Source organism: Coturnix japonica, chromosome 3 (assembly GCF_001577835.2).
Source record: "Coturnix japonica isolate 7356 chromosome 3, Coturnix japonica 2.1, whole genome shotgun sequence".
Lineage (NCBI taxonomy): Eukaryota > Metazoa > Chordata > Aves > Galliformes > Phasianidae > Coturnix > Coturnix japonica.
Window position 1 is genome coordinate 61,727,047 of NC_029518.1, and position 22,516 is coordinate 61,749,562.

General features: G+C 37.8%; 1 protein-coding gene across 3 annotated transcripts in view; it reads left to right on the forward strand.

Annotated features, from left to right (window-relative positions):
• Nucleotides 1-22,516, forward strand: part of PDSS2 (decaprenyl diphosphate synthase subunit 2) — a 101,397-nt gene that overhangs the window by 46,560 nt on the left and 32,321 nt on the right. For all 3 annotated transcript variants that reach the window (XM_032443606.1, XM_015858767.2, XM_032443607.1), the window contains exon 3: nt 15,942-16,140. In XM_032443606.1, the coding sequence (XP_032299497.1) occupies nt 15,942-16,140 (199 nt within the window). The remainder of the gene's footprint in view (nt 1-15,941; nt 16,141-22,516) is intronic.

A 22,516-nucleotide genomic window follows, 5' to 3' on the forward strand; every position in this document is an offset into this window, starting at 1 on the left:
CTACTTCTGATTTAGAAAAGCAACAGGCAATGCCTATATGTAAACATATAATGACTTTATTGATAGCTCTATACAAAGAAATCAGATGGACTCACATTAAGAGGAAGAAAGTGGAAGTCTGTTACAAAAGCTCTTCATTTATAAGCTATGACAAACATTAGTAAATTTTGGTGAAGACAAGATCAGTTCTATCAGTGTAATTTAGAGCTTTCCTTGATCTATTTGCTACTAGGTTTTGAAGAAGTCTTCTTTCTGCCTTGCACAGATGAGCTTCTATCTTCATAGCTGAAACAGGGGAGATTTATCTGTGAACAAATTGTTTGAGATTTATTGTAAAAGACAAAACTTAGATGAAATAAAATCAAAGAATCACCATAAAAATGATGACTTCAGTACCTACAAAAATGCGGAGCATAAGAGCATGACTTTTCACCTCCCTTTCAGACTTCTTGCTTCTCTTGTTTTTTCTGAACTATATTGTATATTAACATGGAAGATTGCTTTTCACTGTTTCTTACCTCTGTGTTTGAAAGTAAGTAAATGATGCTTTGTTGTATTTTGAACTTCTTTCTCCTGGAGAGTACATACAGAATTGCAAGAAGGTTTTGTTTTTTTTCATTGCTTCTTGTCTGTCAGTAGTGGAAAACAAACTTAGATTTACCCTGACCTGGTGCAGTGCAGAAGGAGTGGCCAAAAAACAGAGTTTGGGAGACCTCATATTGTATTGCATCTGTCCCCATGAATGGTGTACACTACATAACATGTTTAAAGAAAATAAAAAGCAAGAAATAAGAAAGATGTTGCAAGATCTAAAGTGTATGTAGGGACCCAAAACTCTAAAAAGGTAGGGCTTTTTTTCTTTTGTCTAGTCTAGGTATGCAGACGGAGAGTTTTATTGCAGAATAGCTGTTGCGCTTTAAATTCATACTGTCTTATTGCGTACAAGCCCGGGGTCTCAGCTGCAGATATTGCAGAGATTAATCTTATTAATGGAACTGCTAATTGGTGTTTGACTCCTAATTATAGTAACAATAGACCGTAACAATCAATCCTCACCTTTACTGGGAAACATTCGGACTCTTTATCATAAAAAATATTCCCTTTGGGTCTTAGTTGCTTTATTCCTATCTTCTGCAAGGCTGGCTTCTGGTGAAGGTGCAGTATCCTGACTGCTGCGTTTTTGAAGCTTAGCTAATTAGCTGGTAGAGAAAATGCATGGTCCTAAAGTATTCAATATCTAAATTTAAGGAATGTGAAGCTCTTGACAAAATTACTGCTTTGAAAGATAAAGGAGAAAAGCATCTCAAAGTATAAGTAGTGATGTCTTTTATAATCTGTAGGAAATGTACAGTTTTGTTTCCCAAACCTTGGTGGCTTTCTCGTAGCTTTTAGTTAGAGGAAATATAAGTGATTATTTTAAATTATTCTGTTTAGTTTTTGCTGTACAGGATGAACCCTGTGAGATTCTTCATCTCATTTGCAAGACGAGTCTCAGGAGATGAAAAGCACATACAACTTGATTACATATTCCTATTGATCATCTTCTACACACAACAATAAGAATCAACTCCAGATACAAATTTAACAATATTACTAATTCATTACAAGCGGTACTTTTCTTCATTAACTTTTTATTGTTTTCAGCATACACAGCATGTGCAAATATAGCAATTTTGTGTTGAATAAGAAAAGGTCCTCTCTGCACAATGCAGGATAAATCAGAATACACTGCAGTGAAGCTGATCCAAGACTGTGGAGGAATATGGACTTGAAACTTGTTCAAAATAAGTCTGTTTAGCACCAGATAATGGAGTAATAGTTCATACCCCAATATGAACACTACAAACGATTTTCATATTCACCGTAGAGAGGGCTTACATTGGAGGAAATATAGTGCTGCCTGCTGTATGTCTTTCCAGTCTATTTCTGGATCTTCCTCCTTCTACTGCATGTGAAGTGGGTACTGGACTGATGAATTTGTGCAGTGGGTCAGTAGCACCTATGGGAACAAGTTCTGCTTCATCCTAGTGGCACTTCATAATTCTGTTTAATAACTTTGATGCTTTCTTAATGAATAAGTTATGTGAAGAGAAACTTCTGTCATGTGAGTGCAACTCCATGCTGTTATGAAAGCACTGCGAAGATGCCCTAAGATGGCAGCTGCTTGTCACTCAAACTATGAGTGTGATGCCAATATGACCAGTTGTATCACAGCAAAGTTCTGAAGTAACTGTATGTTTATAATTGATGTCCTGCAATCCTAGAATGTCTCTTATGCTTTCCCATATGCTAAAATAACAGCTCTCCTTCTCCCATGCCCAAGCCATTAATGTCTCCCTTTTTCTAATTTTACAGTACAATTGCAAAGTTTCAATACTAATTTCCACAGTATTCAGAAAATTGGGAAGTTAAATGTTGCAAAAGTTGCAGGTCCAATTAATTTTTCCTATATGTCTCAATCAGTACACTGATATAATGTAATTGAAGATACTGCAAAACTTTCCAGCTGATGGTGTGGAATTGAGGGGAAGGTACTAAATCTAAAGTATGCACTGGTCTTCGCTGTATTTGGCTACGTGTAAGGAGTATGGTGTTTCTTTTGTGGTAAACAGGTTGTTTCAGGATGGAGTTTAAGTACAAGTGAGGTTGATTATTAACAAATGATGCTCTCTCAGAAAAGGCAGCCTTTTCTACTTCATTTCCTTCTACTTGAAATAATGGGTTGTTTTAGAGTCTGGTTACATTACATGTTAAATAAATGAATCTTTCTTTTAATGTTATCTGGTTTTAAACTTGCGGTAGATTTTCATGTAGAGTTTGACAGCTCTGAGATGCTTCTGAATCACAGTATATTGTTGTGGACATTGATTTTCTTTTGTAGGGGAAGAGACATCTAAATGTTCTACCTTTTGACTAGAAATTAACAAATTCTTTAAAATACAAAGTTTATCTGCACTGTAAGTTACTTTATTGAATGGCCGCTAAGTATAAACAAGGTATTGCTTTGCTGGACAAAACTTGGTTGCTTGTATTGCTTTCCAATATAAAAGTAGATCTGTGAGTACATACGGAGAACGGAAATGTAAAGGAAACTCAAGGAAAAAGTAAGAAGTTACCAGTTGCTGTAGCACTGTAGCCCAGGTTGTTTAAGGCTTTAAAAGACTTTTTCTGTCTGGCCATGTTGCCAGAAGAAAGAACAAGAAGTGGGGCAAGAGCAGAGTGTCTAACTAAGTGTGGGTGAATTTTGTGTTTGGTTATATTTGTGTTTTGTTTTGTTTTTAAAGATGGCAAGAAAGGATTTTAAGTTAAATTCGTGAAGAGAGTGTGAAATAAGGAGGTCCTTAATTCAGAGATTCATTTTTTTCTTTAGTTGGTAATAGATGGGTAGGCAGAAACAACTTGTTTGACTGACTCCCTCTTATGTCGACATTGGCCATGTTTATTTTAGTGCATTACTTCAATGCATCTTGACATCATCATTTCATAAATCTTCACCTTCACAAGCAAAATGGTTTATATTGGATGTAAGATATATTCAATAAAATAGCAAGGAATGATAGCAAAGATTAATGTGTTGGAAAAGACTCATTAATAAAAAATGAGCCATCTTTGCAAAAACTTAATTGATGAGCCTGAGATGATACTTCAGTAGATCAAAATGGAAAATATTAGTCCTTGTTACGTTGTACCTTCATTATTAGAAGAAGAGGAAAGTTAAATTGTTACTTAATACAAAATTTTTGGAATGTGTGGATTGCAAGACCAGCCAGCTGGAATTTGAAGATAGTTGTTGCATTCTGAGTTTAAGTTGCTTGAAATATGATTGATGACAGTGATTAGTGATTTGAGAAGAGAAATAATGAGTTAAAAAAGGATAGAGATTTCACAACTGTATTTTAATTATGTTATATGAGAAGGTGTTTAGGCAGTCAAAAAGGAAATCAGAAAGGCAGATGATGTTTTTTTCCTAAGGCTTGCAGCAGTTGAAAAGTTCTGATTGGCACTGATGGTATGATTATGGAGCATATTCAGTGCAGTGAGATTCTGGGAGAGCCTGACTGCCAAAACCTGGAAGTTTATTATAGTATTGGCAGTTGGAGTTTTTAATTTTTCTACAGACTGACCAAACTTTGGTAAATTTTTGTGGGAAGAGAAGATGTAGCCAAGGAAATTATGCATCTAGTATTTCCAGAAAAGGAGGAAAACTTGAGTTTCAGATATTGTACAATATTGTACGTAATTACTGTGTTTCATCAAAACTGTGTTCTGTGGAAAGCTTACTTCAGAATTGTGGCTGAAATTTCCTTCTGGCTTCTGAAACTATGCACCAAAACCAATATAAAAAGTTTGTGTAATTTCATGTGCTGTTTCAGTCAACTACCTGAGTGTTATCAGGAATGTAGCAGTAGCTGCAACCAATAATAGACCCTGTTTTTTTGGACTCAGAGAGGAATTCTGCAGAAGATTTGCTCTTGGAGGCGTTTCATTAACATGTAACTCTCTCTCCACCAGTACTCATTTGGGATGAATGTTCTTTGAATTAGTTGATGATTTTTGAATACCACTTATTAAAATGTGTAGATGGAATTGTTCTGGGATGAAAGGACCAAAGAATGAAAGAATGAGATTTTCAGATTTGTAATGAACTGATATAAACAAAGTAAAAATAGATGGAAATTGTGCCAATGGGATAATGGGAAGGAGTTTTGTTCATCAAAAGACACATTTTCATAGTCTTACATTAAAATTTGTTTGCATATAATATTACTACTAATAATACTACTACCACTACTAAAACCTTGCAGACGTCAGTAGTACCAAATGCTTGTGCTATACTGATGTGGTCCCAGAAGTAGCCTTACTCCTAAAGGTTTATTGGCATATCTCTACTTGTGGTTCCATCAACACATCTGTTCCAACAGGCAAGGTCTCTGAGAAGTCTTCCTGCCTCCCTTTATCTATCTATCTCACCCTTTGTTCATTGCAGGCAATATGCATCTGCTGCATACTTCTGCTCTGTGAAAAGTGAGAGCATTCCCATAGTAAACAATTTAAATGTATGGTATTAGTGTCCCTGTCCAATAAAATCGGAAAGTTCAGGAATGGAGAGGAGAGCAGGTGTGCAAAGCACAGGTTTAATTCCCAAGTAATAAAAACACAGTTACAAATGTTCAGAGTAGGACGGCTTTCCTTGCTTGTATGAGGTATCTGTGATTGTGCAGTGTAAATTCTTGCAGGTTTTTTCCTCTGTGAATTGGATATTTGTTGACATTTCAAAATACACGTTATGATTTTATATAAGCATGATAAAGAAAAATTGTAATTACCTTGTCAACTACATTCTGGTAATTCAGGTGATTTTGTTTTTTTTTCCCCAATGCCTTTTTCTTACACATTTAGACATATGAACCATCCATTCTCTTAATAGGACTGCTCATTTATCAGGTTTTCTTCACTGCATAAAAAAGGTTACCTTCTTTTCTCTTGCATAAAAAGGTTCGATGTATTTCAAGTGTCATTAGTAACAGAGCTTTAATGTCAAGGTTACTGCACCTTAACTTTTAGCTACATTGAATGCAATTATAGACAAACTCTTCAGCAATATTTCAGAGAGACACTTAGAGTGATAAGTCATGATGGCATTTGCTGGTTGTATCTGCATAGCTGACAGTACACAGTAATGGGAATTTCTGTTACGTTGGTTCAAACTGTCCCTTGTACTCATTGCAAATAAAATTTTATTCATGCTTCAAAGTCTTGGGGGATTAAGAAGTAACTAATGTATAGCAAGAGAAAATACGGTCATAAAATTAGAATTGGAGTAGTTCAGTTGGAAGGGACCTTCCTGAGTGCTTCAGGGCTGAACAAAAGTTACGGGATGTTACTGAGGGCATTGTCCAAATGTCTCTTGAGAGCTGACAGGCACAGGGTGTCAACCACCTCTCTAGGAAGAGAGCTGTCACTCTATTTCAGTGTCTGATCATCCTCACAGTAAATAAACTTTCCTAATGCCCAATCTGAGCCTCCTCTCATACAGCTTTATGCTGCTCCCACTGTTCCCAAGCATCCACAGCCTCTTCTTACAGGATATGCCTTCCAGTCCTTTTGATCACCTTTTTTGCACTCCACTAAACACATTTGAGGACCTTAACGTCCTGTTAATGTTTTGGAATCCAGGACAGCATACAGCACTCAATATGAGCCTGCCCCACCACTAAAGACAGTGGGAGTATCACTTCCTCTGACTGGCTGGCTGTGTACCCCAAAATGTGGTTTCACTCCTTAGCTGCCAAGGCACGCTGCTGGCTTGTGTTGTTAGTAACCTATTTCTTCTATTGACTTCTGACAGACAAATTTCATCTGCAGAGTCAATGGGAAAGTTTTGTGTCCAGTGCTGAAATTTGGTTGTTGGCTTCAGTAAGTGGTCTAGAATGATCTCTGCAGAAGTTAACGTCCCTTTGGCAATGAAGAAGTGGATTAATTGGCAGGAGAGGAAAAGTCCTCTCTGGAAAGGCTGAGGGTTGGCATACAAAATAGAACATCAGTCCCCTTAGTCCAGAGGATATCAGAAGACAACTCTGGCTTTCGTGCTCGGGTGCTCTGGCTGTCTGAAGAGGTAATCTGTGTGCTGGCATAGGAGCTGGCTGGCAGCAGGCACCAGGTTGGAAGGCAGATGTAGATAAGAACAGGAAGAAAGTTTAAAACCAGTTTTAGATGGATTTTATTTGTTTGTTTGTAAGACCTTGTTAAATAAAGATGTTCTTCAGGAGCACGAACCAAAATGCCCTTCACTTCAATTGTCAGCTGATGCTTGCAGTGCTTAATTCCGCCATCTCTTCCACTGTTTTGTTTTGTTTTTTACTTCTGAATACTCACTGTTACTTGGAGGCTGGGAAACATCTGCATGTTTTTAATTGATAAGACTCATCCTTTTTAGTACTGGTAAATATTCGCATTGACCTCAATGCATCATTTCACCCACATCCTTCTATAAACTGGACAGGCAGGCAAACATCTCCAGCAGACAATTTTAGCTGTGAATCAGCACATGCAGCTGAATGGAAAGGTGCTTTAAGTCGTACATGGTAAGTTTTTTCTCAAAGGTGCCACTCTTGTTATTTCAGGCAGCCATGCTTCTAACCTATGGTAAAAGAGGCCTTCTGGATGCTTGAATTTTCTTTGCCATCAAAGCAACAAATTGAAATGCAGATAGGAATGTTCAAAACTGAAAGTTCAGTTTCACCTTTTTGTTTTATGACTTCTGTCACATGGTGTCACAATTTAACTGTTGTTTCCACTAAGTGTTACTAAGTCATGTGGAGCTTCCTCAGTTAAAATAGTCTGTCTTCATGTCAAGTCTCTGCTTAGAGTGGATTTTACTCTTTTTAGAATCCTGTGTTAGATAATAGCTCAGAGAAGAATGGATTCCAGGGACTTTTGATCCGCCATTACTGTAAAATAAAAATGCAGTTTAATCTTTTTTCCCTCTGACCGTAATGATTTTAACCTTGTGTACTAATTTGAATGGGCTTGCGGGGGCAGAGTCTTAAATGAGACACAAATGAAGGAAAAATTGCTAATGCTGCCACTGTATATCTAATGAGCACTGTGTAATAAACCATAACCTCTTCAACATTTCTGTGGAAAATGGTGTGATTATTTTGGATGGCTGGCCCTTTGTGTATGGCTCATTACCATCTGGCATAATGTGTATTGATATAGCCTGTAATTGTCAACTCTTATTTGACATGCAGCCTTTAATAAATGTGACTTGCATGGCTAGAACCCCCAAATGGTTATATGAAAAATTGTGATTAAAGAAAGTATGTATACTTAAATAAAATACACAACCTTATATACATAAAATAATTTTGTAGATGGGCTCAGTTTTGCTTTATCTCTTTTTGTTGTTGTTGTTTTTGGGATTTTTTTTGTGAGAGTACAATGCCAAATACATTGTGTTACCAGTGTGAGTGCCTGAATGTGTGAAGATGAATGTGAATTCTGGACAAAGGTTGTTTCCTCTTGCAGAACTTCTTTTTGTTGTTGTTTTGGTCTTTTTTTAAACATTTATTGTTTGCGTACAGTAAGAACTAAGCTCTGTTAGCAGGACAGGTTCCCAGCCTGCTGGTGGCTTTGGATGATCCTGTACTGTGACTGCAAGGTAACTCTACTAAATAAAGTAGTCCTGGTTTTGCTGTCAGCTAAATAAGGTGGCTGAAATGCATTCAGAAATCCCAATCCTCAAAATATCTGTGCATCCTTAAAAGAAAATAGGCTACTAACCAATAGTAAATTTTTAAATACAGGGACCATTGCTAAGTGGTGCCAAATCTCAGTTGTTGTTTGTTTGTTTTCTGAAGTCTTCCTCCCTTGGCGTTATGGTTCAGAAGTATGTGAATAACTGAGATATCATTTTGATAGATTAGCTTGCAATACAAAACATAGGATTTCCCCAGCTTTAATCAGCTCCAATCCTTATACTTCAGGGAGATTTCATGAAGCATCATCTTCAGTTTTGCCAGTGCCGGAGAGTCCTTCATTACTCTTTGTAATAGATTTTGGAAAGTACATTCACCTTATTCTTTTCTGAATTTGCTTAGTGTCAAGCTACTGGATTGTGTTTTATCTTTGCCTGATAATCTCAGTGGAAACTGGGGAAGCAAAGTCCCTCCCACCGCAAGGGCAGAGCAAGTCTGAGACTGCCTCAGGAAACTGAATACACACAAGTCTATGGGGCTGGATGATGGGCATCCTAGGGTCCAAAAGAAGCCACTCTGCATCATATTTGAAAAGTAGTGACTGCCAGGTGAAGTCCCATATGACTGGAAAAAGGGGAACATCACTCCCACTACCGTTTATAAGAAAGAGAGGAAAGAGGATCCAGGCAACTACAGACCGATGAGCCTCACCCCTGTGCCTGAGAAGATCATGGAACAGATCCTCCTGGAAGACATGTTAAGGCAATGATGGATGAACAGGTGATCCAAAGCAGCCAGCATGGCTTCACCAAGGGAAGATCATGCCTGACTAGTCTGGTGGTTTTCTGTGATGGAATGACAGCACATAAGCTACCCTTCAAATCCATCTCTCTCCAATTTAGAGATAAGGGTGTGGTGGGGGATCATGGTAAAGGCCTTGAAGAACTCCAGGTACGTGACATTGGTTACCTTCTCTTTGTCAACCAATGCTGTCATTCCATCACAGATCATGGACCATAGTTTTAAACTAAAGGAGGGAAGATTTAGATTAGAAATCAGGAAAGTTTTTTTACTGAGGATGATGAGGTACTGGAATAGATTGCCTGTAGAGGTTATGGATGCCCCACAGCATGGGGATCAAGGCCAGGCTGAATGAGTCCCTGGGCAGCCTGATCTAGTGCTTGATCTAGTGGTTGGCAACCCTGCCCACAGCAGGGGTTGGAACTTGATGGTCTTTGAGGTCCCTTCCAATCCAAGCCATTCTATGATTCTACAATCCTATGATAATCCAGGTATTTTCTTCTCTGAAATTTGTTTCAAAAGTGTAGGTAGGTACATTTCCTTTAAATAGATGTGAGCAGATTGGTCTACAGATTCAATACCAGCCTTCTCTTTATGTTAAATGATGGAGTTTCTCACTGGAATATGTGTTTTATGTTACTCTGACTGTTAGTGGAACTCTTCCCCAAAATCTTTTTCTGGCTTTCCCAAATTGCTCCTCAGTGAAGTGCAGTTTCCCAATAATTATTTGACTAGTATCAGAAACCAAGAGTTGGCAGAAATGTGTTTTTGACTTGAGAAAAACATATTGAACCATCTTGGCTTACTTTGTACCGAGGTCAGTTCCTTCTCCTAGCTGTTTATCTACTATGTCATTCCTTTCCTGTTATCTCCTCTCCAGAGTGCAGTTTCTCTGGACCTACTGACTGTAAAATTGTAACTACTGCTGTTTATGAGCATTATTATTCACTGCTGGTCTAGAGGATATTTGTACCTGGCTGTGTCAATGTAACACTTAGAAATATAACAGACTTCCTAAAATCCTGTGCCTTTCTGTTATGTTTCTGCCCAACCCAACCTAATGGACCAACGCAGTTCTTGAATTTCTTTTGACTTTCAGGGGGTTTTAGTATATCATTTTTAAATTGCCTTTGCTTAGTTTCATGCACGTCTTCACATCTTCTTGTTCCTTTTGTCAATTTCCTTCCTTGCCTGGTTTCTCTGTTTTGCATTTGTTGCATCCATTTTTTAGTTTGCTTCAGACAGGGAGGAAGGGAATTATAGCTGGTTTGGCTTTGTCTACGCAACAGTTCTTTGGCTTTCTGTTTTGCTTTTAATCAGCTTAGTCTTTCTGACTAGGGAATTGTGGCCTTTTGGTTATATAGCAAAATATTCTTGAACGGTATCCAAAACCTGTTTGTGTTTTACTGTTTAACTTATCTATTGGTTTCAGCTTGTTTTATCTTTGAAAATAACACCTATTTACAATATTAAATGCATCTAAATATTACATACCATATTTATAAGCAATGCTCATATACTGCTTTGGCTATGATTATATTGTTTTTGTATAAGAAATGCGTTTAGGTCATACCCATTTGTACCTAAATTATTTGTTCTGATAGGAACTCTTTGTAGCAAATTAAGGTTTTAACAGAGAATTCAAGGTGAATCTAACATTTCTTGAGATAGGAAATTTCCTTTCAGAAATACAAGATATTAACAATACATCATATTGCCAATAGAAATTACTGAGTATCAGTAAGAAAAATCTCATGTAATATATTTACTAAAGGAGGGAAGTAGCTCTTTAAGGAAGTAAATATTTTAGCTCTTGGTATGACTCGATCCTTGCACTTTATATGGTCTGCATGGCTCTTGATGTTATCTGCAACAGACAGCAACTAGAATTTCAACTTGTCTTTTATTTACTAGATGTTTAAGGCTTGATTATTGCCTAGTAAAAAAACAATACTGCTTCTGACAGCTGTGATTCATTTTGGAAACATCAGTCTTCCCACACTGATTTTAAAATGAGGACCATACTATGTGATTCCTGTATGAAGAACGGGAACAGGATGCTGTCCATGCACAATGTTAGGGGAAACAGTTGTACTAAATTCAAGTCCACATCAAGTCAACTTAAAAATCAGAAAACATGTTCAAATTCTACAATAGGATGAGGGAAGAGCTTACTAAAGTAAATTGGAGGGGGGTGGGAGGGAGAATGAAACAGAATTTCAGTTGTGGGGGAAATACAGAAAAAAAATGTAAGCTCTTTACAAGAGTAAAAGTAAATGTGTGGACAAGTATGGGTAGAAGTTTTACTTCAGAATTTCTTGTGATGCCAGGAGGGGAAAAAGAAGAGCGAGGGAAGGTAGGAAGCAACTCTGAAAATAAATGGATGGACAGGAGTGCGATTAACAACGTACTTAATAAACTTCGTAGAACCAATGTATTTGAACTTAATTTATCCCTCAGATGGAAGATGACATCTGCAATAACCCAGAGACCAAGGCAGGAGGAATCACAGAAGTCTTAGTCTTTGACCTTGCTAAAAAATTAACAGTGGGTAGATACTTTGTGCAGGTAACAGGACATGAGTCATGGCCATGCCAGAGTATTTGGTGTTGTGCTTAAGTCTACTGTTTCATCCTGAAGCCTTTTCCTGCTTGTGAAACCACAGCACCTACCATATGTGTTGGCTAATTTAACCAATGTTAAATAATGTTAATAATGTTACATAATTTAAGAATGCTTTTATTGAGTGTGGTGTTGGTTTTGACAGATGAGTGGGGAAAAGAGAACTGTAAAATTCTTTCCCCCCCTTTTTTAATGTGTGAATAAGTGTATTGTGTTGATGCAGCATCATGACCACAGCAAACAGAATCAGTTTAAATTTAACTTGTGCAATGTTTTGTCCTTATAAATGTTTTATTCTTTCTCTTCACTGATCACAAATATTGCATCAGATATAATGTTCTGTGATATATATGATATTTGCAGTGTTAATATTATCATTTTAATTCTTTCTTAAATGCTTTTTCAGTTTTTCAGTTCCTTAGTTATACATAGATTATTATGTATATGTTATGATATTACTATGTATTTTATGTATCATTATTTATGTAACAAAACATACTAAACAGACAAAATATTCAAATCTTGGGTGTACAGTGTTAGTCACCTTTTAATAAAGGGTTCCATGATGACAATTCTTAAAGAATTTTTAATCCCTCTTCTGTATTGTCTTCCTTCTAAACAGTTGTGTTCATTGCTGAGAACTACAGAATGTGGGTTTTAGTAGCTAGTATTATTCTTTGTTTATTTGGTCCATTTATGTGAAATATTATCCCTAATATTAACATAATTTTAAGCTATTAAGTGGCTCTTTGTGTAACCTATCCTTCTCTGAGAGGGGCAGTATATTTCTGACAGTTAGCTCATAAGGAAAGGTAAACTGACTCATGCTTTACAGCTGTTACTGAGAGCTTGAGTTTCCATCACAAATACTGCGGAGTATTCAACTTGAAATAATTCTTTGTTCGCAGCAGATCAATTGAGCTGTTTAATGTTTCTATTGTATATGCTTTGCAAAATGCTATTTTCTCTTTAGAGGAGGACTTGAAATCAGGGACTGAAGTTGCTGATAAGAACTTCTGAAGAAATCACACCCAGTAACATTTCATAGCTGCAAGCATTTTGTGGTAGCACAGACAACAATTGGGGTATTCAGGAAGGAGCGCTGCAAAATTCATTTTTAAACATATTTTTATTTACACCAAATTTTTTTGCAATATTTTGCCAGTCAACCTTGCCATTTTGTACAGTTTTGTGTAGGATTCATCATTTGTGTTGAAGCTTTCATGGGATGCTCCTCTTTGTAATAATAGTGTTTGCCTTATTTTTCTCCATGGGTCTGGTGCCTACCAGTGTGTGGGTGCCATACAGAAGCTCTCTTCCTTCCCTGGGCACACTCTGTTGCACCTCCTGGGTCAGTTTATAGAGCAGATCTAAAGGATTTGTTGAAGTATGCTCAGCAGTTTATCAAAGTTCACCAAAACATACTTGAGTGCCAAAGGTCTGTGTTGAATTTACTGGGGCAAGTGAGCAGTGGGTATCCCTGCTGGAGTAGGGGTTGGGTGAGATGGGGCCAGAGGTCCCACCAGCCTCAGCCATCCTGTGATTCTCTTAGTTGAGATGGAGGGAAGGGGCTGCTTTTCACACCTAACTCTGCTTAGGTAATGCAGCTAATAGCGGAACTTGTGCCTGTTTGACTGTGACCCATCAGAACTTCTTGTTAAGGCCCCCCATGTTCTGTCAAGCCTCTGTACCATCCTTTCTGGAATGACATCACTACACGTGGGTCATTTTCTGGAAAGGGAGAAAGAGGAGATGGAGTGACTTGCAGAGCTTGACATAATACAGTCTCTTGCAATGCGAAGCCTAGAATTTGGGTCTCTGGGGCAGTTGGTGGTGGTTTGCAGTGTGTCCTTGCTTTAGTGCTAAAGGCCGTGGAAGATGAATGGAAGTATATTGGCATTTGGTGAAAAAACGCTTCTGCTTCTGTTTTAACAACACACAAACTTTGCATGTTGTTGTCCAGCATTTCTTCCAACATTACCTTTTTGTAAGTAGGGACTATGTGCTTTCAAATACAAATCTATTGAATCACTGAATAGTACTTCAGATTGAGAAAGCTGTGTATAGTATTGCTTTGGGCATTCAATAGCAAGTTCATAACAATGTTGTGTGTTGATATGTTTTAGTTTGTTTTTTGTGTGTATGTGCTTGTTTGTTGGGTGCTGTACTTTACAAAGTCATGTCAAGAACTCCTTTGTATTCGTAGCAGCACCATGGAGTCCATTGTAGTGCCTCAGTATTGTGGGTGTTATCACAGAAAGATGTTAGGAAAGGCATTGCCTGGGATTTCTACAGTGGCTTTGTTTCTTCTATCTTTATCTGACTCAAGAGAGAGGGTAGCAGAGCACTGTGTAAGATCAGGATTAAATGCAGATTATCTGCATAATATGGTTCTCTTGTTAGCACAAATAATACAAGTATCGTTACGAGAACAAATGGATTATAAAAAAATGAAAACATCTAGATCCTGTGTATTTGGAAAGCGAGACACTGATGTATTTGTGTAACCTTTTCATGAAGAGCAATGCTTAAGTCAAAGAGGAGATTTTGATTTCCTTCATTAAAAGCTTATTAAAGGAAGAAATGGGACAGTCGCTGCTTTGCTTCAATGGCTGGAGGTCGCAGAGGCGGGCCCAGACTCCTCAGGATATTAATGTCTGCTTTCAGCTGGGGGAAATGAACCATCACTGGAGCTGGCGACAGCGCCGTGCTCGTCACCAGGGATCCCCATATGTCCCAGGATCTGTGCAGCCTGAGGTGGCAGGGCTGTCTGCGGGCAGCGGGCCCTCATTGCTATTCATGCCAGGTAGCTCGGCTCAGTCTGCCCAGAGCAAGGCTGTTTCATGTTGATCAGCTGTCCATCTGATAAACCGAATTGATAGGGACATTTCCTCCAAGGGCTGCTGTGACAGTGACAGCAGGAGCGTTGGGATGTCTTGTTAGTCTTTTCCTCCAAGCTGGCAATCCTGTTAACCCTTTGTTAGAGACAAGCCAGCAGTGATTACAGTACTGCTCTGTGGATGAAGGCTGTAGGAGTTTCTGCTATCAACCTACAATTTTCCTGTCTAAAGGGAGAATGGCCAGCTGTTTTGTTTTCATATTGTCTTCACATGAAGCAAAAATGGTGAATTTTAGAACAACTTAGCTCTCTGTGTGACAAAACACATTGGGGACCACAACTTCCCCTTTCCCCACTTACCCACCCTGCTGCACTGCAGCAGCCCATGTGGGTTTGCTGGCTCCTTGCTCTGCTGGCCTGAAGCAGGTGCTGCTGGGGCTCATTGTGTCTGCAGTCATTGGAGGCAGGAGGTTAGTTACATTCAGGTTGTTCAGGTGGGTGCAACACATCTGCACCAGCCAGAGGAAAGATATTGATTTACTCAGCTGAACCAGAACCTAACCTGTATATGCATACATGCAGGTATATGGATATATGAACGTGTGCTGTTCTGTTCCCTCCCCTCATCTCTGCCTGCTGTCAGCTCATCACCTGCTGTGGGTGGGAGTGAGGGAGGAACCAATCTAGGTCCCCTGGAGCAATCACTAGGGTACAGCACCAAATTAGGCTGAGGAGTGGAAAGAGAACTGGTTACCTGACTCTTCTCCTGTCTTTTACAAAAAAGAAATGTGAAAATAGAGGGCAAGTGTCAACTCAAGAAAGTGAAAATATTGTGTTTGATGTGGGGGTTCTCACAAGGATGAAGCTCCAGAATTCAGAGGGTAACACACACTGAGCTGGAATGAGAAACAGTTTGTGAAGCTACCCAAATCTGACCTGTTCCTGTGCCAGACAGGCATCACTGTGTCTTCTGACTAGTGAAATGTCACTAGTCCACCATATGAAATGTTTGGCTTTCTCTCCCACTCCCCTTGAACTGCAAATTATCCTGTTATTATTTTAGCTCTAATTTGAGCAGTCATTTAACTGTAGTTTTCTTACAGTGTTCACATTACCTTGCTTATCCTTTGTTCATTCCCATTGGCACTTTATGTTTGGCAATTTCTTCATGCTGTTGTCCCTACAGCTTCTGAAGGCGAAACTAAAAGGAGGATGCAGTGAGAACCATATTGATTGCTTTATTTTTCTGGAGAATTCAAACAAAGGGCAGTGTTCCTCCAAACAACCAATGGTATCAGCAGTTTAACTGGAAATGCTTGGTGGTGTGATGTGATTCTTCTCTGTGTTTAATGCATCCAAGTTGTTGCATCTGGAAATAAAATGACTGCTTAGCATACAGCATGGCCTTTGTTTTTTCCCTGAAAGTCTTTATTTTATTCATAGCTTCAAAAGTAATTGTACTTTTTCTTTGCTTTCAGTCAAAGAAGTCTTGCAGAGATTACGGAACTGATCCACACTGCCTTTCTGGTGCATCGTGGCATAGTGAATATTGGTGAGCTCAAGTCCTGTGATGGCCCGCTGAAGGATATGCAATTTGGGAATAAAATGGCTGTTCTGAGTGGAGATTTTCTTCTAGCAAATGCTTGCACAAGTCTTGCTCAGTTACAGAATACCAAGGTAAATATATATATATATATATATATATATATATAATTATTTTACTGCCAAAGCAAGTTAGCATTGGTAAATCTAAAAGAGAAGTCCATATAAAGTCAGCTTAGTTAGCACACACAGTCAGTGTGTTGCTTATGTATAGAATAACCTTTAAAAATCAGCATGCTTATATTATAGCTGTGGATGGATTAGCAGGATGCTACCGCTGTGAACATCTACTGGAAGACTGCTGTGTTGGCAACTTCAGTGGATGTTCTGAAGCAGTGTATATATGGGTAGAGATGAATGAGTGGTTAGTTTGGTGGATTTTAACTGTGTGCTGTGGCATCCTTGTGACACCTTGAAGTAGGGCCCCTCTAGCAGACTGCAGTCTGAAGGCACATTTGGTTTGGTGTTTTAGCTTTGTGAAAAGTTTGACCATCTTAGAGAATTCATGAGGGAAGACACTTAATCTCTCGTCTACACAGCTCTCAGGTAATAAAATTATTTAGTTAGGCACTTGGTTACCCTTGAGTGTTGGATTGCCCAATTAACATGGATGTACTGGCTTCTAAAAGTCAGCTGCAATTCAGCTATTCCGCCAAACCTAACAGGCAATGTGTTTCATGATGAACAAGTTGTGTATATGTGTGATCACAGAAAATGAATCTCATGGAAAACTTGAGAAATCATCTTTCTGGTTGGTTTGCCTGTCCCGAGACAGAATCAGCTACCCTAAATCATTCTGGACATGTTTGTCTGGCTTCTTCTTAAAACTTGTCATGGTGGAGAGAGATTCATGAGCATCCCTGTGCTGTCTGGTGTAATACCTAGCTACGTGTATGGCTGGAGTTTTGTGGACTGAAAACTGTTGTTCTTGGCAGGGAAACCTTAATACATGTGAACATTGCCGCCATATCTTAATGTAAAAAATAAATGTGTGTCATATGCATGATTGTCAATGATCAACACAGTTTTAACCCTTAGCTTAGTGAGGATGTAGTTTTTAACTTATGGAGTTCTCATGATGATTAGAGTTGAGTATTTCCATACTGCTTTGATCATCATTGTAACAGTGTCTCTCAAATGTGGTGTCATTTCTTTATGTAGAGCTGAGGTTCAGTAGAAGGGACAGGAGAGTAGGTGTCAACCTGCTGGAATATTGGGTTAAGCTGTTCCAGGGAGAACTGATAGGAAATATTTTTTAGAATTTGGATAGAGTTTTAGTTATCCCATAATAAAAATGGTTGGTAATTAGCTTTAATAATTATTGTTGATTTGTGTCCATTAATTTTTTTGTACATAATAGGAATCTTAAGACAAAGCAAAGCATTTAACTCTACATTTTTGTTGTTTTTGTTGTTTCCTCTTCTGTGGAAACATTTATAAAATGCAGCACCTTTGCATTTATTACATCATTAAGTATTGCAGCAACAACTCCCTTAAAGGCTTGCCACGAAACAAGCCTACAGTAAAATGAAACACAAGTGCAAAGAAATATTTTTTCCTCTTTTTTTTCCTTACTATTTTTTTTTTTTAACAAAGTAATCATATTGTATGTCTGAAAAATCCTGCCAAAACATTTTAGCACTTTTTTCATTTTTCTGACATCTAAATACTTTCATAGCTTCTACATACGATAAGTGGGATGCCATTATGGGAACTGATTGACTTAGTAAATTATTCTTTTTCATATGTCTAACCCAACTAGCAAAGTTAGAGAAATTGAAGTACAAGCTATAGAAATTTCTTGACAGGTGCAATGATTTAAACATACTGTATTTATTCTTTTGTAAATGATGAATTTTCAAATCTGGCATCTGTTTTTCAGCAGTGTGAAATAACTGTGACTTTTTTCCTTCATAATGTTTTGTTTTCTTTGATGGAAAAAGTAAAAGTCTCAGTGCTGCTTTTCGCTGGCACTCATTTGGTAGCTCAGCAATTGGCTAGTGAAATGAGCAGCATGCATTGTATGTGGCGGTGACCATGGTGGACTATAACCTCTATTTAGGCATGCATAATTGTTGTATCATCTAGAATTTAAAGGGAATTTGAACATTACCTGATACCACCGCTACCTAGATAATTTTATTGTGCCATTAAACTCTTGTCTAAGCTTGCGTATGATGCATTTATCTCTGTGCTTCTCTCGGGGCTGACAATTAGATGTGAAATTCTGTAGTCGTAATGAAATGCAGAGCTATTTTATAATTGCCAAGGGTAAAATTAGCAAAGTCAATTATTTTCCCTTAGGCTTTTCCCTGTAGATATTAAAAGGCTGCAAGGTAATTGCCTTAGGTAACGCTTTGATTTTTAAATAACATTAAATATAGGAATTGTTGTTGTTAATTTGTAGTAATTTTCCTCTTCTTGCTAGTGCTGTAGAATATAACCACGCTGATGTTAACAACATTCAGGGCTCAGGGTTTGTGGGTTTTTCTTTTATAAAAAAACAAATGCTTTTAGTTCTCATTCATATGTTTGCCAGTGTTATGCAAAAGGAGATTTTTAGGATGGAGGGTTGCTTTTTTGGATGGGGGTGGGGAAGAGGGTTGGGTGTTTTTGTTTGTTTTTAATGTGTGTGGTTCAAACACTCGGGATTTCTTGAAATGACAATTAGAATGCCAAAAACAGTACAGCCTCCTGTAATACCAATACTGGTTTTGTGCTATGGTGAAGTCATGTAATATTGGTTGTTTGAACACACACAATAATTTGGAAGAGAGCATTCTCATTTTCTACTCTGTGAAATTGAGACATTAATTATGATTACAAAGTTGGCATTAATTGAGTCTTAAAACTAGCTACAGAAGGGCAACTATATTTGTGCAAATTACAGCAAAGTTTTCAGCTGATTTGAATAATAAAATCTGTTTCAAATGAATGGTGATTTCTTCAGCTGTAAAATCTTACATTGATTAGATTGCATATTTTCTGTTCTTCCATGTTAATTCTTTGACTGCCTTTTTTCTTGTCTTGTATTCTTGATAGTGGCTTTTCTTGGCTTTCTGATTATAGTGATAAGTTGTGTTGCTGATTGAAGAAAACCTTATTCCAAAACTGCACCCTGTAGTAGATTGGACATTGGATTTTATAACTGAATTGAGCACAAAGAGCATCTGGGTAGGATCTTTTAATAGATGAGGTGTTGGCAGTGGTTATAGAAGTTAGTAGCCTTCAACAAGGAAGAGGATGGGGTTTTTTGCTAGTTAAAAATTACACAGCAACGTCTGGTGACGTGCTGACTTGCTGGACTGGAATGTGTTTATTTGGGATGATAGGAGGGGGTTGTTTGGTAGGTTTTCTCATTTTGTGGTGTTTTGATTTTAGAATCTTGATGAAGTATTTATAGAAGTTATTGTAAACATGTAGGTTGTGGGAGAAATAGAAAAGCAAATGATGCTTACCTAACAAATGACGGTACCCCCAGTGTGCGTAAAGAAATATCGGTTGGTTCTTTGTTGCCTTCTGAAGATGATATGACTTTAAAATATGTTATCATGCTTTGCCTAGCCGTGGATGGGGGGTTGAAATTGCTGGCAAGATTTTGTTGCGTGAAAGTGCTTCTTTAGTAGTGAAAGGTATTAGTTTGGTCTTTGAGTTCTGCCTAAGTAACCTGAACCTCTTATAATAAACGTAAGGTGGTGTTCATATGTGAATGCAGCAAACATAGCAGACATTAATTGCAGTTTTGCCATCTGTTAGCAAGAAATGTGGTCTGGACATTTTTAACACAAGTAATGTGTGAATATTGACCAGGGTGTTGTCAAATATTTTTCTTTTTCAGGGTATATTACAGATTAGTTGGATGAAACTTGTTGCAGCTTTAAAGCTGTAGCTTGTTAGATCATCTCTAATGTCTGTTATGAAACCATAGTTAGAGTGCATTAATGATGTAGTTGTGACCAGTTTTGTTGCTCCCACAGTCTGAAGGCAATGACACATAGAACTCAAATAGGATAAAAAGAGTCATTTTAGTGCAATACTTATGATAAAAGAATCTAAATGTATTGCTTGCAACTCCACAGACAGGCAGGAAGGCATATCTCTTAGAAGTAAACAAAATAAAATATTTTTTTTAAAAAGAGAGGAAAAAAAAGCTTAATCCAAACCACTTTGAAATACCTATAAGGGTCGTGTTCTTACTACTGAAATTCTCAGAATGGTGCTGCTCTTCCCTCTGTTGGAATGATTGAGCTGCACCAAAGCACTTCAAATCTGCAGCCTGAAAGCTTGGAATTGAGTTCAGAAATCTTGTCTGTCGGTGCAGAGCTTTGCCAGCATACCACATCACAGAGTGTTGTTTTATTAGGCTTTATTTGTTTATTGCAGTACTTAGATAATGGATGCATTTCCTTATGTTCAGTTTACGTGTTCCTAAGTGCACGTGTTATTAACAAGATAGGGCTTGTGTTAGCATAAATGTTAACAAGTTATTCATGTAAATCCTTCTATTGAAACAATCTGAATATGCACTTTGCTTCCTGAGTTCTGCTTGCCTTGAGCCCTGATTTGTATTTACATAGTATCGCTTATGGTCCTATTGGAGGGAAGGGGGGTGGGGGAAAGTGAGGGGAATAGGTTTTGAATTTGAGGGACTTGATTCGTTGGCACCAGTAAAGAATACACAGTTTCCCCTTTTTGAAATGAATTTTTGAGAGGAAAAAAAAATAGTAGAATAAAAAAATAAGCTTCAGAATAAACTAACTTACCATGTCTGTCTTGCTGTATCTTCGTCTGAGGGCAGCGTGCTGCATTGAATGAGGAGTAGGGCAGCTTCTATATTGCTGAGTGGTTTTAGTATAATTTAGTATTTCGGAGTGCCTCGGAAGTGAGACTACTGAAAACTGCAGATAGGGTTGAAGAATTGTGAAATTATTTACAGAAGGTATGGTTAAGGAGCACTGCTTTCTCTGGGAAATGGAGAAGGAAACCAAGTAAGTAATGTAGTGTTTTGAACATTTAACCTAATATGAAATGACATAAGACAACTCAGTTGTCCTGATTGAGTGTTGTTATAGAATAAAGCTGTTGTTTGGGCAACCCTAAGAAAGTAGTTCTGTACCTTAAAATATCTCAGTATTAGTATACAGCTTAGCATAAATTCTGTTGGAGAATGCAGAGAAGTTTTCATTACTGAGAAATGAGCTGTTATATTAAGTCAACTAAGAATACAGTTATTTAATATTCTTAGGGTGTACCAGAATCCAGTAATTCACATCCTTCTGAGAAATGAATTTGAAATCCTTTATATTAAGGTCAAAAGATTAGCATTTATTCAAATTGATACTTGATAATGTTGGTTTTGGGTTTTTTTTTCTCCCAAGGCACTACCTTAAAACTTTTGTTCAGCATTTTTGCTGTCAGAGGTAAAATTTCTCATGGTGATGATGAGAAAATTGTAGTCATGCTTGTGAATCTCTTGATTAGTTCTTTGTGCCATCCCCACTGCCCCTTTGCATGTCTGTGCCAGTGGAATACTTTCTTAGCAAGCACGTCATTTGCCTTTGTTTTCAAGCAGTAGATTTGTAGCCTCTTAAAATAACTCATGAGCAAATGAGGCACTCGGTTTTCTGAATCTTTCACATTTTTTTTTCCTGTTTCACTTTTGCTATCTGTAACTGGTAATAAAATACTTGTAGAATTTCATTACCTTAATGGCTGTGATTATATGTTTGAAAAGTAATCTTTTGGAGAAGTTAAATTGGAGGATTAGGTGACATAGCTTATTAACTTATTAATTTCACTGAAATTCTAAAAATTAGAATTAATCTGCAATTGTGGTAATAGATTAGAAACAGTCTCCTTTTTGATGATCTGTAAAAGAGTTCTTTTGCATTGCAGTGAACATGAGGTTGGGGATTACATCTGCATAATTGGGTTTTGCTTCCTAATCAGTGTGTTCTACACGTAGGCCTTTTCTTTACCTTAGTAACCTTTTGCACCTGCACGGACTTTTAAAGCTAATACTTACCATAAACTTTCCCCAAACTAGGCTCCACTGGGATTAGGTTTGCCCCTATAAAATATGTCTGTATTGAAAGAGTTTATTTTCCTGTGGTTCTTGGCCATGGCAGTGCTGGAAAATCTTGTGTTTAGATTTCAGTCTGTTTTCTGACCTCCCACTTCTGCATGAAAAACTAGTTTAAAAAATATAAAAAGAGAAAATTCTACCATTTCCCTTATGGACATATCTATGACTTGTAACCAGTGCCTTGTAGCAGAGCAACTGCTGCAGAGCGTGGAAGGGCTGAAACCGAAACTGGTAGCAAAGTACATTCTCATAGACGTTGCTGTGAATCATCAAGTCTCAGACTGAAGATCTTTGCCAAAAATACATCACAAGGGTTGCTGCATCCCAGCTGCAAAACCCAGCACTTGCACTTGTTAAACTTCATGT